Raw genomic sequence first — 25368 nt, 5'->3', positions numbered from 1 at the left:
AGTCATGTTAATGAGTGCAGCTCTACTTCATTTTCACTGCTGTTCAGAAGTCCAATGGAAGAATATAATTTATTTATTCATTCTGCCATTAATGGACTTTTAGGTTATTTCCAATTTTTTGTTTTCACAAACAGTGCAACTATGAATACTCACGCACTTGTCCCTGGTATAGATGTGCAAGTTTCCCTAGGGCAGAGCTTCTATACATAGGTGCCACAGCTCAAATATGTGGAGGTGTGCAGCAAGGGATATCGAATCCCTCAGCCCTGGGGACAGCTCTGTAGGAAATGAGGTCTTTGGCCTAGAAAGCAGACTAGTCTCTTTGTCCAGTATCTCAAACAAAAATCATTTGAGAGGCATCCATCTAAAACAAGAAGTGGTGCTTTATGGCCCTCATACTCAAAGTGTAGTCCACAGACTAGCAACACCTCATGTAGAAGCTTGTTAGAAAGTAGAATCTTAGGCCAAGCCATAAAAGACCTGGTGAATTAGAACCTACATTTTAAATAAGATCGCAGGTGACACAGATGTATAGTTTGAGGAGAACTTCTCTAGAGTATATGGAAGACAGATAGCTGTGTTGTGGGGTGTGGTTATTTTCAATCTACTAATGCCAAATTTTCCTAAAATATGAATGAATACAACCTCCTATCAAGAGTGTCTAAGAGTTTCCTGTTACTCCACATCCTCACCATTCCTTGGTATTGTTAGACTTTCTAATTTTTATCCATCTGTTACTAGGTATAAGATGATATCCCATTCTAGTTTTAATTTGCTTTTCACTGTTTATTAATGAGATTATGTTTTCATTTCATCTTCTGTGCAATGCCTATTCAAGTATTTTTCTTTTGGTTGTTGGTCTTTTCCTTATTAATTTCTATGCAGCACTTGTATATTCTGGGTAAATACTGTAAGCATATACATTTTTTCCCAGTTCGCAGCTTGTGTTTTTCTTTTCTTCATGTTGTCTTTCAATAAGGAAAAGTTTTAAATTAGAAATGAGTTGAGTTTATCATGTTTATCCTTTATGGCTAGCATTATGTGTACTGTCCTTAAAAATTCCTTCCCTACCCCAAGGTTCTATAGATAGAGATTTTCTCTGAGAAGTTTTAAAGTTTTGCCTTTTTTGCATTTACACACTTACTTCACCTGCAATTAATTTTATACATGGAGACTTTATCCTTCAGATTACAGCTAAAGTATTACTTTCTTAGGGAAGACTTCTCTAGGCTTCATGACTAACAGGCTAAATGCACCTAAAGTAATGCTCCGAAGTACCATATACGGTTGCTTCATGATGCTTAAATAATAATAGGAATTTTACATTCATTTGTGTTTATCTGGATAATATTTGCTTCTCTAAGTGAACTGCAAACTTTATGAGGATAGCACTAAGTGTTTTTATTCACTATTTTATCTCCCAACATTAGAACAAGTCATGGAACATAGTTAGCTTTCAAGTATTTGTTGGATGAATGGAGACAAGGTCTACTAACATTAAGGACCAGGGAAGCACACCAACCAAGAAGCTGCTCCTTTCACAAAGGGAATTTGACAAAACAAACAACACATAAAACTGGACTACGCAAAATGCACTGCTGCACTGTTTAGTTTCTGAGGTGTGATTTCTGAGAGAAGGAAATCATGATTCAAAAATAAATATTTTCTTTTTTTTTTGATAATTACGGCAGTTCCTTAGTTAATTTTTTACTTTTACTCTTGGGCTCAAGTGATCCTTCTGCCTCAGCCTCCCAAAGTGCTGGAATTACAGGCTGAGCCACCATGCCGGGCCTTTAGTTCTTAGTAGCTCCTTAGTTCCCTGTTAGTTACTTAGAATTCACTTCTTCATGCATAACACATATGAGGATTAGGTATGTAGATGGCCTCTGAAAAGAATACTCCTTTATTAATATAATCCTGTAAAACTAAGCTCCATCTTAATTGTGCAAAAAATTCTTTAGAAACTAGGAGAGATTAGTACCACTACCCATTCAAGTTGTTCAAAGTTAGAAATTTTAAGTCATCTTGTATTCTTCTTTTTCCTTCATAAACTATATCAACAAATCCTTGAAGTCATCTCTATCATCTATCTTCTGCATAAATAAATCCAGCCCAAGTTATCATCCTTCACCTAAATAATTGTAATAATTCCTTTCCAGCTGGTTTTCTTGATCTAGGTTCTTCCTCCTCCAGTTATCTACTACACTGTTCACAGAAGAAAGTTCTGAAACACAAATTGATCGTGCCAACACCTTGCTTATAAACTTTTAATGGCTTCTGATTACATATAGGACAAGGAGTATGTTTTTCTTTCATTAATTCCTCTCACCTATCCAAATGCCACAGTCCAGCAGAAATTGAGGCTGATACTCTGGAGAGGGGATAACAGCTAAAGCCAGAATCTGAAGTAAGTGAACACAAAGATGAACATCTCATCTTCTCAGCTTGGAGAGGGAGGAACATGTAGAAAAATTTACAAGTAGTGGGCACAAAGTTGAAAAAAGATGAAAAAAGGTTCAAGAGTATCTTTAGAAAAACTGAAGGAATGAGTATGTGAGGGAGTAAAATTACGCTATTCCCATAACTCTGCAATCACACAACTTTCCAAAACTAAAAATAGTCTCTTGTACTGCACTACTTGTATTTTGTATGAGCATTTTATTTTTCCAATGTGGCTGTCTAATTTATTTCTTACTTATATTTCTATGTCCAAATAATCATGTCCTACAAGGTATTTGCTTTTGCTTTTCCTCAGGCACATTACTAACCAGAGATGACAGATACAGTATTAACTTATCAGTGACTATATCTTAGTGTCATATGTGTAGTGGACTTTTATTCAAGAATTATATACCGCTTCTCAGCCTTTTGGCTAAGATCAACTGTGAAGAATTATATAAATGCTTATTATTTTTACTCAAGTAGCTTTTTAAATGCTTTTGTATAAAACTGTGCATCAGAAAACAGCATTAATCAGACACTACTGTTTTATAATATGCTATCAAGATGTGGTTCTTATTAAGCAAGAAATTTTCAAAATAATTAATTTTAATCAAAATAATTTTTCCGGCAAAATTCTACATCTTGGCAACAAGACTTATCTTGCTAATTTTTAAAAGTATGTGCTTTGTAAAACAAAGGGATACTAAAGACAAATTAATAAAATTATTTTAAATGAATCTACAGAGTTTTGGTACTCATCTTGCTGTCAAAAATGGGCATCTTTACATCCCCAAGTCACACTCAGGCAACTTCACCTCAAACTAAGAAAGAGTTTCTGTACTTATTATCTATTACAATTCTATACTAGGTTACTTGACTATCCTAGAGATTCACCTACAGTGACAGTTTTAAAATTTTTAAATGGCCTAATGAAATGACACCTTTTAAACACTAGCCAAAAGTGCAACCAACTTTAACAACTAATGTAACACTCAAAACATACATACTTGGACTTTTTAATAAAATAATTGAGGTTCTAGTACTGAATTATAATGTACTAATAGGCTTTTCTAAAATAAAGCAAATGAGACAATATTTAAAGGTCCCCTTTAGTCTATGTTTTGAATATGAATTCATTAGCTGCCTAAAAATAACAGTATGTATCCATCTATCATATTTTTGATATTTGCTTAACTCAGGTTTACGCTTTTGCATCTCCAACTCTATAAAATGACTGAGGACTTCTAGTATATCTGAAATGAAGATAGTATAATCACGTAGTAAAGAAGGTAATCATTTTTGTCAATTATTCAAAGGTTGAATTTAACACAAAACTATTGGCCGGGTGCGGTGGCTCACACCTGTAATCCCAGCACTTTGGGAGGCCAAGGCGGGCGGATTACAAGGTCAGGAGATCGAGACCATCCTGACCAACATGGTGAAACCCTGTCTCTACTAAAAATACAAAAAAATTAGCCGGGCGTGGTGGCAGGTGCCTCTAGTCCCAGCTACTCGGCAGGCTGAGGCAGGAGAACGGCATGAACATGGGAGGCGGAGCTTGCAGTGAGCGGGGATCGCACCACTGCACTCTAGCCTGGGTGACAAAGTGAGACTCCATCTCAAAAACAAAACAAAACAAAACAAAACACAAAACTATGTTTAATACCTAAGATTTTCATTTTAATGTGAAAATACAATTTGAGTAGTGAAAGCAATTATGTTGCCAGACTTTCTAGAACATTAAACTCAGTATTCCCATACCCTATACCTAGTACAAGGTACTTTTACCTAGGCTCCCCAAGGCACTGTAACAAATTCGCAGGTTTCCAAGGAATATTTTAAATTGTCAAGAAAAACAGTGATATGTGTCAGATATCTTATGAACTACTACTAAGTTACATGGGGCACTTGAAAAATATTGAAATATATCAACTGAGAAAGTTTGGGAACTTCGGCAATATTTAATTTTAAAGTAGATTTTTAAAATAACCTCTATTTTTTTGAAATGAAGCATGTTTGTCATATTAACCTGAGATAATATTTAATTTGTCAACCTCTGAACTTCAATTAAAAAGTAATTTACCAATCTAAATGCAGGAAAAAAAAAAACCCATTTCTGAACACAAATTAAATTCTAAAATATATTCATTATGGCATTCACAGTACAGTACTAAGATTAAAAGAATGAAAATATATCCTGCCTCTCTGCCTACAGGACCCATTAGAGCAGTTATTCAAACAGAGAATAGTTTTGTAATTATTCTCCCCCTTTATTTAATCTTTTCTTAATGATAGGCCTTTCCCAATTACATGTTCTGTTCATTAGCCAAGTGACCCCATATTTCCCTGACACATCTCAATATAAATTAGTTCCATCCAGGGTGCTATTCCCACCTCAGAACTAAGATAGGAATTACTTGTATTTCCTTTGTCATGAAAGTCACAAAATCCTTAAGTTGGAAGGACTTTAGGATAAGTGGATCTGTAAATGGAATGTTGAAAGAAGAGAGAGGAAAACAATTTCTAGAGGACAGAAAGCCCTGGTTCTGAGGGAGACAGAAGAAACTGACCTCTAGGCCAAGCTCTGTTTCTACCATCAATGACCACAGGCAATTCAACTTGGATAACTTTCTTCATTTGTAAAACAAAAGGACTACAGTAAAATTTAGATCTGTTTCACAGCATCACTGAAGATCCAGTTAGAAATAGATTCTCAAGAGTACCCTGGAGATTCTATTCTAGCTCAGTAAATTGTAGTTGAATATCACAATCTGTGCCAGTGATTCTGGTAGACAGCCAGATTTCGGAACTGTGACAGACACTTTGAGTTGACTCACCCAAGTCAGTGCTAACTCCCTTTTTTCTTGCTTGCCTCTACTATGGATGCTAAAAAAAAGACTCAATATTCATTTTCCAGCCTTCCCTGAAGCTAGGAATGGTCTTTTAAACAGCTATGGCAAATGATGTGTAAAATGAAGTCTGTCAATGCCACTAACCAGTCCCCTTTCCTCTCCCTTCTTGCTGCTTTTAATTCTGACTTAATGTCTATAGGTACAGAAGTATCTTGTTTCTATAACCTACATGCTACAGGTGGCAGAGTGGAAAGAGAAAAAAGGATACCAAGAACAGCTGGATCCACTGCATCCACCTAGACTTGTGATGTGAGGAAAATACCCCCTTTTTGTTTAAACTACTATTCAGCTGCTTGTAGCTGAAAGCATTTCTAAACGGCATAGCAATGAAAGAGTAGATGATCTCAAATGTACAGCTCGGGTCTAATATTAAAGTTCTAATTTTAAATAATCTAATTGTCCAGAGAAGGATATCTTTCCACAGCATCTTTGACACATGGCTATCCAAATAATGATACACAATCTAAAGACATCATTCCAAAAGTTACCACAGCTTTACCAATTCCCATTTTTTACATACATTTTCATTCGGTTCAAAAGCAGATTCTGTTAAATTCAAGTTCGCAAATTGAATTAAAATGAATATATCCTATGAAACAATGCACTTAAAAAGCCACATTGGGCCAGGCACGGTAGCTCGCGTGTTCGAGACCAGCTTGGGCAACGTGGCAAAACCCCATCTCTACAAAATTAGCTGGGTGTGGTGGCATATGCCTGGTAGTCCCAGCTACTTGTGGGGCTGAGATGGGAGGATTGCTTGAGCCCAGGAGGTCGAGGCTGCCGTGAGCCAAGATCATGCCTAGCCTCGGTGATAAAGTGAGACCCTGTGTCAAAAAAAAAAAGGCAAGCCACGTCTTACATACATAATTTTTAAATGAAAAAATTTAACAACACCTTGGTTTAGGAAGGTCAGAAGGGCTAAATACCAGGGTATTCTTCATGCATCTTCCTTTACCTTCCTCATCTTTCAGCCTAACTTACTAATCTGAAAATGAGAAACACTGTTTATGTGCAGGAAAGATGTCTTCTGCAAAAGTCACTAATAGGGGCTAACTTGGGGAAACCAGTGCACTGCTGCAAACCATCCTTTTTTCTAAGTAAGTGGGGCTCTGGCTAAAAAACAACTGTCCCAAGGTTGAAGTAGTATAAAAGAGAAAATAGTGACCAACATATCCTCAAAACAGACTCTTCCATTTTGCCCTGTATCTAATTCACATTAAAGACAACTATTGCAGATATATAAAATATATCAATAAATGTTGACTGATCATCCAAGGAACCAAGCTAGACAAGGCAGATGGCTGGGTGGCTAATTGGGAATGGATGAGAAGAAAGGGTTCAAAGAGGTGCTGCAAAAAACCACAATAAATTAGCAAACTTCCAGTTTTTCTATTAGGCAATATCACCTCTAACCTTCACGTAAATAATAACTTAATTGGGAATGCACTGATTTTCAAACACGTTTTGGTGAACTTTTCATTCAACCTACCAGTAATGGTTGGGTTGTTGTTCGCTACAGCCAGGGATCCTGTGTGGTTTCGGATGAGATTGTCTTGAGTCGATGGAAGGCCTGGAGCTGACCACGTTAGAGTACTGTATCCTGAAAGACTTTGCTGCTGGTGGTGCTGTTGTGATGGTGGAGGTGGAAGTGGCGATGGATGGCTGATAGCTGTATTTTGACCAGAGAATGAATTATCTTTAACTGGCCTAACAGTCGGAGCATTCTGTGAGGTAAACATTTGCCCATATGTATCACCAGCAGGCAGAGAGGGATATGAAACACTAGGATACGCGGCACTAGAAACAGTTGACATAGCATAATGACCACAAGTAGAGGGAAATCCCTGAGACGCAACAGAAGAGTTGGCAGAGTACATGGCTGGACTATTGTAGTGATTCACAAAAGAGGAGTATGGTTGGGAGGCACTCGTATGCAAATGGGATGCTGATGATGCAGCACCTTGGAAAGATCCTAGAGTGGATCCCACAATATGAGGTGCAGGAGGACCCCTGCTGTACATCTGCTGTGCTCCTGGTTGCTGGTTCACTGTGTTAGGAGTCACATTTTGTGTTGGTACTGTATAGAGAGCAGAGTAGTAATCACTACACTGGGTATCCAATGGCAATGAGGTCATTTTCCCAGGTCCTTGAGAGTAATGTCCTGAGGGAGCAATATAGTTTTGATGATGCAATCCGTATCCAGATGGAACCTGCATTTGATTCTGGGCTGGACCTGAAAAAGAAAAGCAAGTATTTACAGGTATTGGTAAAGAGATAATCAATTTTTAAAAATAGCCCCCACTTAAATATTGACCCAATTAACTTTCTTTTCCATAATCCCAACTTATTACGAAAGGCATACACTGTTATAGACCCATTATGGTAGCCAGCCTCCAACATGGCCCCCAATGATCCCCACCTCCTGTTATTCACACCCTTGTAGTCCTCTCTCACAATGTACCAGGACTGGTCTGTATGAACAATAGCATATGGCAGAGGTGATGATATGTCACTTCCATGTTAGCCCAGTCTTGAGCTCTGGCTCTCTTTCTCTCAGATACCCCAGTCTGAAAGAAGCTAAGCTGCCAAGCCGTGAACAGCCCTATGAAGAAGCCCATGCAAGGAGGAACTTAACTCTCTGGCCAACAGCCAAAGAGAAACTAAGATCTGCCAACAACCACGACTGAGCTTTCAGGCAGATCCTCCAAACTCAGTAGAATCTTGAGATAACTATAGCCCAGCCAACAGGTTATCTCATGAGAGACCCTGAGCCAGAACCATCTAGCTAGGCTGCTCCCAAGTTTAATTTCCTGAGAAACTGTGAAATAAATAGTTGTTGTTTTAAGTTGTTAAGCTTGGGGGGTATTTTGTTTTGCAGCTATCAGTAACTAATATACCCATCCTGGAAGAAGTTTAAACTTTGAGACAGGGTCTCGCTCTGACCCCAGGCTCTAGAGAGTGCGATGGCATGATCATGGTTCACTACAGCCTTGTTCTCCTGGGATCAAGCAATCTTCTCACCTCAGCCTCCCGAGTAGCTGCGACCACAGGCGTGCACCATGGTGACCAGCTAATTTTTACTTATTTATTTCTTACAGAGACGGGCTCTCACTGTGTTGCCCAGGCTGGTCTCCCAAACATCACTGCCCAGCTAATGTTTCTAAATTTATTTTCTTGTAGAGACAGGGTCTCACTGTGTGCCCAGGCTGGTCTTAAACTCCTAGACTCAACTTTTTGACTCTCCTCCCTCAACCTCCCAAAATGCTGGGATTATAGGCATGAGCCACTGCACACAGCTAAAACTTTTTTCTCAGTTTTTATTTTTCCTAACTATAAAAGTAACAATATACCCACTGTAGAAAAAAATTTAAACAATAAAGAGTATGAATTAAAAATCTCTGCCTAGTAACTTATATCCTATTTCCCAGATATAGTTACAGTTAATGGTTATGCATCCTCTGTATATCCATGTATCTATGTAATGCATATGTAAGTATGTATATAATTTACTTGATTTTTTAAACACACAAAAAGGATATTACAGTTCTGCAACTTGCTTTTACTTAATATATGCTGAATATCCTTCTGTATTAGCATATATAAATCCTCATTATTCTTTTAAAAATTTACATATAGTACTTCATTGTAGAGATATAACATTATTTACCGAATCTCCATTGATGAATATCTTGGGGTTGAACTAATCTATATTTATGAGGTCAACTTTTGTGATGAAGCTATAAGATAAATTTCTAGAAGTCAAACTGGAAGTTCAAAAGGTTTATGTTTTTAAAATTGACATTATTGGCAAATATCTCTTAAAAGGTCTATCAATTTATACCTCCCATCAATAATGCTTCATATTGCCTCATCGTCCCAATACTGACTATATGTTAATCTTTGCCAATCTGAAAAGTGAGAAACACTTTAGTTTATAGTAGTTAACTTTGAATGATGCTGAGACTCTCATTTGGGTGCTTTTCTCTGCTGTTTGCTTTTTCTATAGCATTGAGATTTCCTTAATGATTTCTAACTGTTCTCACACAGCAGAAAATTAGCCTTATGTTATGTGCTGTAAGTATTTCCCCCACGTTACTGTTATGTTTTGACTTTGTTCATGGTATCTTTTGCTATAGTTTCTTGATTACGTAGTAAAATTCTTTTTTTATGCTTGACAGATTTTTAAATCATACTTAGTAGAGGTTTCTTCATTTCAAGATTATAAAACTATGTTTTACTCTAATGTTTTATACTTTCATTTTTATATATCTTTGATAAGTATAGCATATATTTAATACCAACAAAACATTAATCCCAATATTAATCTTATTAATATTAATATATTAAATATATTACATTATATGCCATTCACTGTTTTAAATGCTTTACATATATTAACTTCTTTAATCCTCTAAAGTAAATAGTATTATTATACCCATTTATCAGTAAGTGAGCCACAAAAGTTAAGATGTTTAACACAGTTACATGCTTAGGAACTAAATGGGCTGGAATTTGAAGCAGGCAATCTGGCTCAAGTTCATGTTCTTAACCAATGATCTGCTGTCCTTTGCTACAAATGGCCAACTGTCCCAAAAACAGAATTCTAGTTTTAGTTCCAATTACTTTTCTTTGGGTTTGGGGCAAATCTTAATTATCTTGGAATCTAGTTTTTCTGTCTTGTGGAAGGAAACAGGTATCTGTGCCATATCTCAAATCAAAGGATAATTTGATTTTTAACAGAAAATTGACAAGACGTTTCAGCTCCACTGACACAAGTACACAAAGGAAGTACCACTATAGTCCTTGCCATAACAATGTATTAAAATACTTGTTTATGAAAGAGATAAGAATAAAGTATACATTTTCTAATTGTTTTCAATTTGTACTAATTAATGTAATGGAATCTTCATTTCTGGTCATGTAATATATATTCTACGGCCAGCATAAAAATAACTTACACAGTCAAGCTGTAAGGGAAAAATATCATCTACATTCCTCCTATAATTCCAAGAAGTATACAGAAAACCAAAATACTGATAACACTGTTTTACTAGGTGTATAATTTACTTTTCTTACAGATTATTTTAGATGGTAATAATTCATCTGAAAGAATTTATTTACTTAAGGAAATAAAGTCTGTTAGGAATCTTTCATTAACACGACAAAAGTAAAATGTTGTCCTCCTTTCTCCTATTTAAATATATTAAAAGATGGATCTGCTACCTTTCACTGTAGTGTCAGAAAACTCTACACTAGTAGAATTTATCAATGAAGAGCCAAGTCAGATTTAGAGAAATCTGTTCAAATATCTACCCACTTAGTGACTGATCTGGCATATCCATGCTACATGATCTGAAAAGAGAAATAATCATTATGTCCCAACTATTCAAATGTCATTCTTTTAAAAATAACAGGAATGTTCTAGCTGCTGAAATTTATCAGAAGTGAGTTGCCCACCAGAGTAAGTCTATTTACTTTCTAGCCTATCAAAGAAAGGCACTTACTCTGGGAAAACATGGGGGTGGGAATATCTAATATATCTAATTATATGTGGATGCTTACCATTCCATACTTTATATCAAGATCTAAATGTTCCCAATGTATAAAAAAGTATCTGAAAGTAATTAAGGTTAATAAAAAAGAGAAATGTAAATCATTTTTAACATGTATTCAGTATTTTTAAATTACTGAGATATTTTGCTTTTTTGTACTATTTCTTCAAAAATCATTATGTATTTTATACTTATAGCACTTCTCAATCTGATCAACCATATGTCAAGTACTCAACAGCCATGTACAGCTAGTGGCCACCATACTGGATGGTGAAAGTCTACAGCATAAGTCTATGATTCCAGTTGTTTCTGCCTCTCATGACAGATTAAATTTTCAGCCCTCAGTGTTTTCCCCCTATTCTTGTGTACCTGCTTCAATTTTTTTCCATATTTATTTAAGCTCTATGGCCTCCAAATATTGTATTCCAAGAAAGAACAATTTTTTTCTAAGAGTAGAGCAACACAGTGCATTATGTACACATATACATATATTATGTTTAACTTATCTGAATACAAAACTCTTGTAGTAATTATTCATCTGTGATCTTTCTTGGGATTCAAAATGATTCTGCAGCATGTATGAAAAGACTGCTGGTATTTTAATACTTCTAAAATAGACATAAAAGTTGTGGAGGAAAAAAGAAATTTGTTATGTATATAGTCAAATTTCTGAAAATAACTTCAGAAGTACTTTTCTTATCACAAATGTGATATAGTCATTGTAAAAAAAAATACAGAAAGTGATCAAATAAAAATAATCTGTAATCTTCCTGAGATAACCTGCTAACATTCTGATGTATATCCACCCAGTATTTTCTTTTTGCATATATATGTATAATTTAGTTAAGCAAAAGTGGGATTATAATGTATCTTTTAAATGATTCCTTCATTTAGCATGATTTGAATATCTTTCCATCATTATTTTTAACGTCTGAATAGTATTCCATTACATGAATTTACCATATTTTAATCAATTTTCTATTTGCCATTTAGCTTTTCATTTTTTTTTTAACATAAACCACCAAATAAATAGATCTGTAGGTAAATTTTTCTGTTCATTCACTTTACTAAAAATAACTTCCTACCAGTTGCAATTGTTAGGTCAAGTCTCTAGCTGTCAGCTTAACTGTGCAGAAATGGGAGATGTCAGGATGCCCAGCAATAAGGGAGGTAGAGACCAGAATGAAAGTGGGCCCAGAAGCTAAATTTGGCAGAGACTTCAAAGTCTTTATAAATCTATTCCAAAAACAAAAGAAAATATATTCCAAAAATTGGGGGAAAATGTTACCAGTAAATGAACAGACAAGAGATATCGAAATGAAAACTATTTTAAAAATATTCCAAATAAAACAAATAAATATGCTAAATGGTCTCTACAGCATGGCAGAAGACTTAATGAACCTTGATTAAGTTGACCAACCTTGAAGATTGGTCAAGAAAATGATCTAAGAAACAGAGAAAAAAAAAAAAAGACTGAAGAAAAATGAACAAAATTCGAGAGACCTGTAGGACAACACATAGCAGTCTAACACTTGTAATAATCAGTAAAGCGTGTAGTGGGCTAAAGAGTGGCCCACTAAAAGATTATGTGCACATCCTAATTCCCCCAATCCTGTGAAAATTACATGGAAAAGTGTGATTATTGCCTTAAATGACAAAAGACATGCTTAGGTTAAAGATCTGGAGAAGAGGAGCCTCTCCTGGATTATTTGAGTGGGTTCTAAATGCAATCACATGTATCCTTATAAAATACACATACAGAAGAGAAGACATACACATAAACAGAGAGAAGGCAATGTGAAGTTGGAGCACAGAGTGATGTAGACACAAGCCAAGGAATGCCAACAGTCAGACAAGTAGAAGAGTCAATGAACTTATTACTCCCCTAGGAGCCTACAGAAGGAGCATGACTGCTATGGTTTAAATGTTCGCTCCTCCAAAACTCATCTTGAAATTTCATTGCCATTTTAATGGTATTAAGAGGCTGTGCCCTTATGAATGCATTAATGCCACTATCACAGAAGTGAGATTGGTATAAAAGGGCAAGTTTGGTCCCCTTTTCTCTGCCCTCACCTTTGCCCTTCTGCCACGTGATGTTTTCTGCCATGTTATGACACAGCAAGAAGGTCCTAGCCAGGTGCTGGCACCTTGATCTTGGATTTCCCAGCCTCCAGAATTGTGAGAAGTTAAATTTTTGTTCATTATAAACTAGACAGTCTCAGGCATTCTGTCATAGTAGCACAAAATGGACTAAGAAGTAGACCTGCCAACATCTTAATTTCAGACTTCTGGACTTCATAACTGCAGAAAAATACATTTATGTTGTTTTTAAGCCACCTACTTTGTGGCCATTTGTTTCAGCAGTCCTGAGACATTAATAAAGATATAGAACAGAAATTCTCAAAGTGTAGTATGTAACACCCCAGCAGTGCCAGAAACTCTTTGGGGAAAATCCATGAGTAAAAACTATTTTCATAATAGTACTAAGATGATATTTGCCTTTTTCACTGTGTTGACAATTATACTAATGATACAAAAGCAATGATGGCTGCAATGTGAACCCTGGGGCACAAACTGAAGCAATGGCACCAAGCAATACTAGCAGTTACTATATTCTTCACAACCATGCACTCACATATAATTTTATTAGATTAAAAACAATGGTCTCTGTGAAACATAAAGCACTTTTATTGCACACTGAAGTATAAATGTTATCTTCAGGAAAAGTATTTGTTTAACTTAGCTGTGAGCTCTATCACTGAACAAAACTTCAGCAAATAGAATACAACAATATATTAAAAGTAAAATACATCATGACCAAATGGGGTTCATATTAGGAATACAAGGCTGACTGACCATTTGAAATACATTCAATGTGATTCAACACATTAATAGACTTAAGAAAAAGCCATATAATCACATCAATAGATACAGAAAATGCATTAGATAAAACTTGGCATCCATTCATGATAAAAACTCTCAATAAACTAGGAAGAGAAAGAAACTTTCTTAACCTGATAAGGACTATCTACTAAAAACCTATAGCAAACCATACTTAATGGCAAGGAACAGATAGACCGCTTTCGTTCTAACACTAATTACATGGAAGGCAAGATGTCTCTCTCATCATTCCTATTCAATAATGTACAAGATGTAACAGCCCCTTCGGTGAGGCAAGAAAAATAAATAAATAGTAGATAGACTGGAAAGGAGTAAAAAAAAAACAAAAACAAAAAAAACTGTCTTTATTTGCAGAATGACATGACTAAGTAGAAAGTCCCAAAAAAATCTTCCAAAAAATGCCTGGAATTAATAAGTGAGTTTATCAAGGTCATAGAATATAAGGTCAATATACAAGAATCAATTACGTCTCTAAAGATCAGTAATAAACAAGGGGAATTAAGATTTTAAAAAACAGTATCATTTATAATAGCACAAAAAAGAAGTACTTAGATATAAATCTAATGAAATATGTTCAGAACCTATATAAAGAAAACTACAAAACGCTGATGAAAGGAATCAAGGATTTAAAGAAATGGAATGACATACTGTGTTCATGGATTAGAAGATTTGATATTATGATGTAACTTATCTCAATTTTGATCTTTAGATTCAATGCAATCATAATAAACAATGCCAGCAGGTTTTTTTTTTGTAGATATCAACAAGCTGATTCTAAAGTTTCTATAGAAACGCAAAGTTACTAAAAACAAAAACTGAAAAGGAACAAAGTTGGAAGACTCACATTATCCAATTTTAAGGCTTACTTTATAGGTTACAACAATTTAAAAAGTGTGGTATTGGTGAAAGGACAGATACACAGAATGCAACAGAGTCTAGAAACAGACCCACAAAAATACAGTCAACTGATTTTTGACAAAGGTGCCAAGGCAATGCAATTGAGGACAGATAGTTCTTTCAACAAATGGTGCTGGAATAACTAGATATCCACATGTGAAAAAAAGAAAAGAACCTCAACATATACCTCTGGTCTTAAACAAAAATTAAGTCAAAATGAATCATAGGCTGGGTGTGGTGGCTCATGCCTGTAATCCCAGCATTCTGGGAGGCCTAGGTGGGCAGATTACCTGAGGTCAGGGTTTGGAGACCAGCCTAGCCAACATGGTGAAACCCCGTCTCTACAAAATTAGCCGGGCATGGTGGTGCATGCCTGAAATCCCAGCTACTCGGGAGGGCTGAGGCAGGAGACTCGCTTGAACCTGGGAGGCGGAGGTTGAAGTAAGCCAAGATCGCACCACCACACACCAGCCTGGGCGACAAAAGTGAAACTCCATCTCAAAAAACAAAAACAAAAACAAACAAACAAAAAAATCCTAAATCTCATTGTAAATTAAACACTTAAGAGAAAATATAGATTTTTGAAGGGAATCTGGGATTGACAATGAATTCTTACTATAGAGGCCAAAGGGGCAGCTCCCCTTGGCCCTCTGAAAGTGTGCTGAAAAATCAACTTGCAAAAAGCAGATTAACAGGAGAAAAGACATACAAATTTATTTAACGTGTAGACCCAAAGATAGAGGAAACTGTCCATTTTTATCCTTAGGTTCAACAAAGTACAGACAGCCATGCAGAAGTATAATTGGATAAAAAGGCTATAATCTAATGTGAACAGACTAAATAGGGAAACCCAGGAAGGGCCTACCTGTTTAGATTCTTCTTGGCCTTAGCACACATTCTTTCTTTCTGCTTATGGGGCAGGACCCTCTCTGGAATGGGGGTCTTATGACCTACAGTCAAACAATGTAGGTGAGATAATTTCTTTAAGGCCAGTTTTTACAGATAGGACAGAGGGAAAGAATAATATTTTTAGGTTTTGTGGCTTGCTTTGGGGAAAAAAGGTTCCAGTTTCTATGACCTGCCTTGGGGAAGAGGGAATCTGGTTTCTAAGGCTAGCCTCAGGGGAGAACGGGACTGAGAGACAGGCAGGCAACAGAAAGTCAGAGAAAAACTTTTGCTTCTGAGGCTACTTCTGAGGCCTTCATTTTGGAGTTTTGTTTTATTTTTCTTTCTTTTTTTTTTTTTGGAGACAGAGTCTTGCTCTGTCACCCAGGCTGGAGTGCAGTGGTGCGATCTCAGCTCACCCCAATCTCCACCTGAGGGTTCAAGTGATTCTCCTGCCTTACTTTCCCTAGTAGCTGGGAATACAGGCACCCACCACCATACCTGGCTAATTTTTGCATGTTTAGTAAAGACAGGGTTTCATCATGTTGGCCAGGCTGGTCTTGAACTCTTGGGCTCAGGGAATCCTCCTGCCTCAGCCTCCCAAAGTGCTGGGATTATAGGCAAGAGCTACTGCACCCAGCCTGAGGTTTCGTTTTCTGAGCCTCCACATTACCTATGATACTCAAAGCATAGTCAGCGACATAAAATATTGAGAAACCTGACTTTACCAAAATGAAAAAAAATGTTTGCTCTGTGAAAGGAGCTAAGGATTAAAGACAGATAAGACACAGTTGGCCAGGTGTGCCTGAGGTCAGGAGTTCGAGACCAGCCTGGGCAACATGGAGAAACCCTGTCTCTACTAAAAATACAAAAATTAAACGGGTGTGGTGGCACATGCCTGTAATCCCAGCTATTCGGGAGGCTGAGGCAGGAGAATCACTTGAACCCAGGAGGCAGAGGTTGCAGTGAGCTGACATCACACCATTGCACTCCAGCCTGGGGGACAAGAGTGAAACTCGTCTGTTGCGGGAAGTCAGGGATCCCAAACGGAGGGACCTGCTGAAGCCGTGACAGAAGAACATAAATTGTGAAGATTTCATAGACGTTTATCACTTCCCCAATCAATACTCTTTTAATTTCCTATGCCTGTCTTTAATCGCTTAATCCTGTCATCTTCATAAGCTGAGGATGTATGTCACCTCAGGACCCTGTGATGACTGCGTTAACTGCACAAATTGTTTGTAGAGCATATGTGTTTAAACAATATGAAATCTGGGCACCTTAAGAACAGGATAACAGTGATTTTCAGGGAACAAGGGAGATAACCTTAAAGTCTGGCTGCCTGTGGGCCGGGCAGGACAGAGCCATATTTCTCTTATTACCAAACATGGGTAAGAGAAATATCGCTGAATTCTTTCCCCAGTAAAGAATATTAATAATTAACAGCCCTGGGAAAAGAATGCATGGGTGTGGGGGGGGGGGGGCGCCTAAAATGGCCGCCCTAGGAATGTCTGCCTTATGCAGTTGCAGATAAGGGACGAAACATGCCCTGGCCTCCTGCAGCACCCCCAGGCTTGCTAGGATTAGGAAATTCCAGCCTGGTGAATTCTAGTCAGACTGGTTCTCTGCTCTTGAACCATGTTAAGATGTTTATAAATGACAATGCGTGCACAGCGGGTCATGGAAGTTCATTAGTGATTCTAGTTTTGCCCTGACCTTGTGATCTCGCCCTGATCTTCTGCCTTGTGATCTTTAGTTGCCCTTAAAGCATGTGATCTCTGTGAGCCACATCCTATTCGTACACTCCCTCCCCTTTGAAAATTGCTAATAAAAACTTGCTGGTTTTAGGGCTCGGGGGCATCACAGAACCTGCCGACATGTGATGTCTCCCCCGGATACCCAGCTTTAAAATTTCCCTCTTTTGTACTCTTTCCCTTTATTTCTCAGACCGGCTGACACTCAGGGAAACAGAAAAGAACCTACGTGAAATAACGTTGAATTATTGGAGGTGGGTTCCCCTGATATATGTCTAAAAAAATAAAATAAAATAAAATAAAATAAAAATAAAAAGACACAGTCATGAAAATGTTCAGGAAAATTAAAAGAATAACACAGAAAGAAAATGTTTGCAAATCAGATACTCAATAAAAAACTTGTATCCAGAATACACTAAGAACTCTTAAAACTCAACTACTAAAAAAATAGACAACCCAACCAAAAACTGGTAAAGCATCTGAAAAGATAATCACCACAAAAGATATAAGAATGTAAAATATACACGAGAAGATGCTCATCATTAGTTGTTAGGAAAATACAAATTAAATTACAAAAAGACACTATCAAAAACCGAAAATACCAAATGCTGGCAAATATGTGATGCAAGAGAAACATTCACTCATTGTTGGAGGGAATACATACTAGTATAGCCACCCTGAAAAATCATTTGGCAATTTGTTATAAACTTAAGTATATATTTACTATGTGACCCAACAGTCCCACTGTAGTTATTTACCTAAGTGAGCTGCAAACTTGCGTTCACACAAAAGCCAGTATATGAATGTTTATGGTAGCTTTTTTTATAACTACCAAACACTGGAAACAACCAAGATGTCTGATAACAGAGGAAGGGACAAATAATCATGGTATACACATACAACAGAATACTACTTAGCAATAACAAGGAACAGAATATCAATTTGTGCAGTAGCATGGATGAATGTAGCTAAGTGAAAGGAGCCAGACCCAAAAGGCTACATATTATATGGTTTCGTTTACATGATATTCAGAATAACATGGATAGAGAACAGAGCAATGGCTGCCAGGGGCTGGTGAGAGGCACTGACTACAAGAACTTTTTTTTCATGGTGATGGAACTGTTCCAGATGGTACTGCAGTGGCATAACAGATACATGATTACACACGTTTATTTAAACCTATACAGCTGTACTCTACAAAGAATGAAAGGAAATATACTATAGGTAAATTTTCTTTAAAAAATCAACCAGGATATCAAGAAAACCTAGGCTAGAATACAGACTGTGACAGATCAGTCTAACTGTATTACAAATGTATGATAACCTAACTGAATGATGTTTAGGTAATACAGATACAGATAGACACAAAAATAATTATAGATGGGTTAGCATATACATATACATACTCACATTTCATAGCTCTGTCCACTTTCAGAGCCTGAAGCAGTGACACCCCCGTAGTAATAAGCATATCCAACACCTAGTTCTTGGTTTCTAAATATCATCCTCCAATAAAAGAAACCAGAGTCCCTTGAACATAGGGCTGATATTGGTACTGGGATAAGGCAAGTACAAGATAGAGTAACTTGTAGTGTCAGAAAGTAAGGAAGTGGCCAAACAACAAAAAGATTGGGGGAAAAGGATACAGAAGCCAACCTGAAAGAGCTCTCAATGGCCACACAGCTGGAATAATCTGAGCAACAAAAGTAAGTATCAATAGTATCGGCACTTTGGGAATCAAGGTAGGAGGATTGCTTGAGGGCAGGAGTTTGAGACCAGCCTGGGCAACATAGCGAGACTCCATTTCTTTAAAAAAAAAAAATTAGCTAGGCAGATGACATCAGCTACTTGAGAGGATCGCTTGAGCCCAGGAGGTTAGGGGTGTGGCAAGCCATGACTGTACCACTGCACTCCAGCCTAGGCAATGGAGCAAGACTCTGTCTCCCTCTCTAAATACAGCATTGGATTATACCCCAAATAATAAAATAAATATTTGTGAGTTTATAATAACACACACAAATGATTGAATAAATTTTAAAATGGGATTAAATGGGCAAATCTCCCTTATAAGAAACAGGGAAAGAGAAAATTACCATTAGAAATCCACAGTAGCTGGTGCTGTGGCAAATATCTGTAGTCCCAGCTACTGGGAAGGCTGAAGTGAGAGGATCCCTTAAAGCCCATGAGTTCTGGGCTGTAATGTGTTATGCTGATTGGGTGTCTACACTAAGTGTGACATCAATATGGTGACCTTCCAGGAGCAGGGGACCACCAGGTTACCTAAGGAGGGGTGAACTGGCAGAGTAGGAAATTAAGGATATCAAAATTCCCATGCTGATCAGTAGTGGGACTACAACTGTGAATAGTCAGTGTACTCCAGCCTGAGCAAGAGGAAGACTCTGGCTCTTTTCAAAAAAAAAAAAAAGAATTGCACAGTAGTAATTGATGCAGGTGAGAGTAAGCAAAATTTATGAGTGAAATGCTAAAATTAGTGAGTAAGTTTTTTTTTTTTTTGAGATGACTCTCACTCTGTCACCCAAGTTGGAGTGCAGTGGCGTGATCTTGGCTCACTGCAACCTCCACCTGCTGGGTTCAAGCGATTCTCCTGCCTCAGCCTCCCAAGTAGCTCGGATTCCAGGTGCCTGACACCGCGTCCAGCTAATTTTTTTATTTTTAGTAGAGATGGGGTTTCACCATCCTGGCCAGGCTGATCTTGAACTCCTGAACTCATGATCCACCCGCCTCTGCCTCCCAAAGTATTGGGATTATAGGTTTGAGCCACTGCACCCGGCTGTGAGTGAAATTTTGAGAAGAAAGAGAATGGTAGAATAACTTCAAAGTATCTCCCAAAGAATATTTCTTAATTACTGTGGTGATTTGAACATAAGCCCACAAATCATTTGGTATACCTCACTGCAGCAGGTAGAGTTTAATTCCCTTTTTTTTCCTACATTTTTAAGAAACAGGGTCTTGCTCTGTCACCCAGTCTGGACTACAAAGGTATGATCACAGCTCACTGTAACCTTGAAGCCCTGGGCTCAAATGAACCTCCCATCTCAGCCTCCAGAGTAGCTGGGACTACAGGTGAGTGCAACCACACCCTGGTAATAATTTTACTTTGTTTGTAGAAACAAGGTCTATGTTAGCCAGGCTGGTCTCGAACTCCTGGCCTCAAGTAATCTTCCTGCTTCAGCCTCCCAAAGTGCTGAGATTACAGGTGTGAGCCACTGCATCCAGCTTCTCTTTCTTTTCAAAGTAGGCTGGAGTTAAGTGAATCACTCCTAATAAACAGACCATGAAAAGGAAAAAATAACTTTACAGAGGAAGAACCTCGTAGACATCCCTCTATTATGGACTCAATGTTTATGGCCCTCCGAAACTATGCTGAGGCCCAATGTGATGGTGTTAGGAGGTAGGGCCTTTGGGAGGTAATCAGGTTTACATTAGGTCATGAAGGCAGGACCACCAAGAGAGAAGGAGTGCCCTTATAAAAAGAAGAGAGAGATCTCTCTATGTGCACATACCAAGAAAAGGCCATGTGAGCACACAGTGACAAGTTGGACAGAGGACCCTCATTAGAATATGACCATGCTGACACTCTCAAACTTCCAGCCTCCAGAACTGTTGTGAAAATAAATGTCTGGGTGCAGTGGCACACGCCTGTAATCCCAGCAATTTGGGAGGCCAAGGCGGGCAGATTGCTTGGGTCCAGGAGTTCAAGACTAGATTGGGCAACATGGTGAAACCCCGTCTCTACAAAAAAAAAAAAAAAAAAAAGAAAAATTAGCCGGGCATGGTGGCACACGCCTGTAGTCCCAGCTATTTGGGAGGCTGAGGTGGGAGGATTGCTTGAGCCTGGGAGGTCAAGGCTTCAGTGAACCGTGATTGAGCCACTATACTCCAACCCAGGTGACAGTGAGACACTGCCTCAAAGAAAGAAAAGAAATGTCTATTGTTTAAGCCTCAGTCAATGTTTCAATATAGCAACCTAGCTAAGACAACCCTCTTAACCAAGCGCCCAAGGTTAACATGATCAGTAATAAAACAAGCTGGTATCACGTAAACCCTGAAATGACTCAATAAAAAGCATACTTCACCTGTGTGGTATTCTTACGAAAAATTCATACACACAATCTAATATGAGAAAGCATCAGCAAACTCAAAGTGAGGAACTATCTACAAAATACCCAATCAGTACTCTTCAAAAATGAGGAAGTCATTGAAAAAAAAAAAAGACAAGACTAAGAAACTGTCAGACTACAGGCTAAGGAGACATGACAACTAAATGCAACATGATATCCTGAATTAAATCCTGAAACAGAAAAAAAGACATTCATGTAAAAACTGGTGAAACATCAATAAAATTTGCAGTTAATTTTATTTCACCAATGTTAATTTCCTGGTTTTGATAAATGTACCAAAGTTTCGGAAGACAGGCTGGGCACAGTGCCTCACGCCTGTAATCCCAGCACTTTGGGAGGCTGAGGTGGGCAGTCAGGAGTTCGAGAACAGCCTGACCAACATGGCGAAACCCCGTCTCTACTAAAAATACAAAAACGCAAAAATTAGCCAGGTGTGGTGGCAAGTGCCTGTAGTCTCCGCTACTCGGGAGGCTGAGGCAGGAGAATCGCTTGAACCTGGGAGACTCAAAAAAAAAAAAGTTGCATAAGTTATTGTTAGAGGAAGCTGACTGAAGGGTACTGCACTCTCTGTACTATCTTTGCAACACTTCTGTGAGTCTAAAATTATTGCAAAATAAAGTTTTTAATACATCAGTAGAAAAAGGTACTGGAAATGACCTATTAAATTGTATGACACACCAAACGTAGCCAGAGTGATTTTCCTAAAAAGCAGATCTGATATTGTTACTCCCTGGTTTGATGCCTTCTAATGGTTTATCTTGCCATAAAAAAAAAAAAATTCAAATTATTTAACATGACCAATAAAACATATGTCCATATCCTAATCTCTGAAACTTGTGAATATGTTAGATTACCTGGCAAAGGGGAATTAAGGTTGCACATGGTATTAAGAATGTTAATCAACTGACCTTAAAATAGATTCTTGATTACCCAGGTGAGACCAATATAATCACAAACATCCTTAAGAGCAGAACAGCAGAGGTAGAAGAGAGTCAGAGGGAGATGTGACTACAGAAGAATTCTCAGAGAGATGCAATGTTGCTGACTTTGAACATGGAGAAAGTGGGCCATGGACCAAGGAATGTAGGCAGCATCTAGAAGCCAGCTGACAAAGGCAAGAAATTAATTCTCCCTTAGATTCTCTAGAAGGGAATGCAGCCCTGTAGATGCCTTGATTTTAGCTCAGGTGGACTTCTAACCTATAGCTGATAAATTCATGTTGTTTGAAGCCACAAATTTGTGGTCATTTGTTACAGCAGTAAATAGAAAACAAGGCAAAGACTCTCCATCATCTGACCTCTGCTTACCACTCCTGCTTTATCACTCACCACCTCTTCATACAATAATTTTCAAGAGGTATGCCTTAATATACTAGTATACTAGTAGTCTTCCACATGCCTCTGCCAACATTTGATCAGTAAATAAAATTTAATTTTGCTACACTTAAGATGCTTACTGATATGGTGAAGTCAAATAGAATGCTGAGCTGGTGGGAAAAAATACCGTCTGCCACAAAAAAGCAAAGAAGCCACAGTACAACATCAAGTGAGACTGTATGCTTGAGTTTTGCCTCAAGAGGCCCTAAAAGAGGTTCATCAGGGCAGAAGACAGTTTTACTTTAAGCTGTCTTTTAGAGGCTTCTGAAGGGGATCAAGTGAGTATGTGATACCTTTTTTGAAACCTTTTTTTTAATACAAGTGTTCAAAGTGTAATTCCTTTAAGAATGCCACCAAAAATTTTAGCACTAAAGTAGCCATGAGTATGAAAAGGCTGAGAATCACTGTTCTACACACATCTTTATCATCCTAAATTTTTTTCAAGCCATGCTTCCTCACCTCTCAATCTTCAGATAGGCTTTTCCCTCTACATGGAACCTTCCAAAATACCCTCTTCTGCTTCACCTGACCAATTCTTAACTTATTCTTCAGATCTCAGCTCAGCTCTTCTCTAGGAAAACATTGTCTAATCCTACAAGTGAATGCATGCCATTATATAATATTGTTTCCACAGTATCTTGGACCCTTATGACAGAACTTTTCACATGGAACTGTAATTGTCTAATTGTAAATTCTGCAAGTGAAAAAATTCAGTCTAGTTTGCTCTTAGCTCTATCCTATCCCCCAAAGCTTAGTGTAATGGCTGGCTGATGGAAACTATTACTGTATTTTTATAAAATGAAGCCTAGTAAATAATCATCAAGTATTTCTGTATCAGGCACTTATCACAATGTACCAATAAGGAATACTATATGCTACTTAAACACAAAGAACATGAAACTTTAAAAACTTTCACTATGTAAAATAATTTATACCATAATACAAAAACAGGTCTTTTTTCTGCTTTGGCATTTTACACTTTTTACCCTGTTCAGGTATAAGAAAAGTGTTTGTAACAAAAAGAAATTAAAATCTATCGTATTTCATTATATCTAAGGTGTGTTTTGATACTGCCACTATTTATCTTAACAGGTGTATTAGGTTCCTACTGCTACTATAACAAACTACAACAAAGTCAGTGTTTACAACAACACAAATTTATTCTCTTACAGTTCTGGAGGTCAGAGGTCCAAAATCAGTTTCACTGGGCTACAAAGGGTCAAGGGACAGGGCTGGTTCCCTTTGGACGCTCTGAAGAGACAATCCGTTTCCTTGCCTTTTCCAGCTTCTAGTGGCCACTGGTATTCCTTGGCTTGTGGCCCCTTCCATCTCCAAAGCACATCACTCTAACTTCTGTTTCTGTCTTCACATTTCCTTTGCTGCTAGCTCTGACTTGTCCTGTGTCTCTCTAATAAGAACCGCTGTGATTATATCAGGCCTATCAAGTTCCAGGAAAACCCCATCTCAAGATCCTTAACTTAATCACTGCTGCGAAGGTTTCAGGGATTAGGACATGGACATAGCCGGGGGACCCATTATTCAGCCTACCACATCAGGTACCAATGGCAGATTCTCACACAACTATATTATGATTTCACTTTATGGAAAGCAAGTTTAGAATTCCACTGATTCTAAAATGCACCCCAATTTCAGAGGTAAAAATATGTTAAAAAAAAAAAAAAGCATCTTAGAATAAATTAATTTGATTATTGCACCCACCAAATTGCCCAATACACTGCCTTACAAATAAGCATCAAATAATCATTGAAAAACTGAAAAACAGGCTGGGTGCGGTGGCTCACGCCTGTGATCCCAGCACTTTGGGAGGCTGAGGCAGGAGGACTGCTTGAGTCCAGGAGTTTGAGACCAGCCCAGGCAACATAGTAAGACTTCATCTCTACAAACATGAAATAAAAAATTACGTAGGTGTGGTGGTTTGTGCCTGTAGTCCCAGTAACTTGGGAGGCTGAGGTGCTAGGCTTGCTTCAGCCCAAGAGATCGAGGCCACAGTGAGCCAAGATTGCACCACTGCACTCCAGCCTGTGTGACAGAGTGAGACCCTGTCTCAAAATAAAATAAAATAATAAAAATAACAGACTGGGCGCAGTGGCTCACGCCTGTAATCCCAGCACTTTGGGAGGCCGAGACGGGCGGATCACGAGGTCAGGAGATCGAGACCATCCTGGCTAACACAGTGAAACACCGTCTCTACTAAAAATACAAAAAAAAAAAAAAAAAATTAGCTTGGCGTGGTGGTGGGCGCCTGTTGTCCCAGCTGCTCAGGAGGCTGAGGCAGGAGAATGGCGTGAAGCCGGGAGGCAGAGCTTGCAGTGAGCCGAGATTGCACCACTGCACTCCAGCCTGGGCGACAGAACAAGACTCTGTCTCAAAAAAAAAGAAAAAACTAAAAAATGGCCAGACGTGCTTGTAATCCCAGCACTTTGGGAGACTGAGGCAGCAGACTGCTTGAGTCCAGGAGTTCAAGACCAGCCTGGACAACAGAGCAA

The 25368-nt window shown here is 38.0% G+C and overlaps 1 protein-coding gene across 4 annotated transcripts in view; it reads right to left on the bottom strand.

The window, feature by feature from the left end:
• SEC24B (SEC24 homolog B, COPII coat complex component) overlaps nucleotides 1-25368 on the bottom strand; it is a 106044-nt gene that overhangs the window by 69380 nt on the left and 11296 nt on the right. For all 4 annotated transcript variants that reach the window (XM_054486520.2, XM_054486522.2, XM_054486518.2 and 1 more), the window contains exon 2: nucleotides 6844-7587. In XM_054486520.2, coding sequence (XP_054342495.1) covers nucleotides 6844-7587 — 744 coding nt within the window. The remainder of the gene's footprint in view (nucleotides 1-6843; nucleotides 7588-25368) is intronic.

This window comes from Pongo pygmaeus, chromosome 3 (assembly GCF_028885625.2).
Source record: "Pongo pygmaeus isolate AG05252 chromosome 3, NHGRI_mPonPyg2-v2.0_pri, whole genome shotgun sequence".
NCBI lineage: Eukaryota > Metazoa > Chordata > Mammalia > Primates > Hominidae > Pongo > Pongo pygmaeus.
Note: the sequence above shows the minus strand (reverse complement) of the source record. Positions and strands in the feature narration are given on the sequence as shown.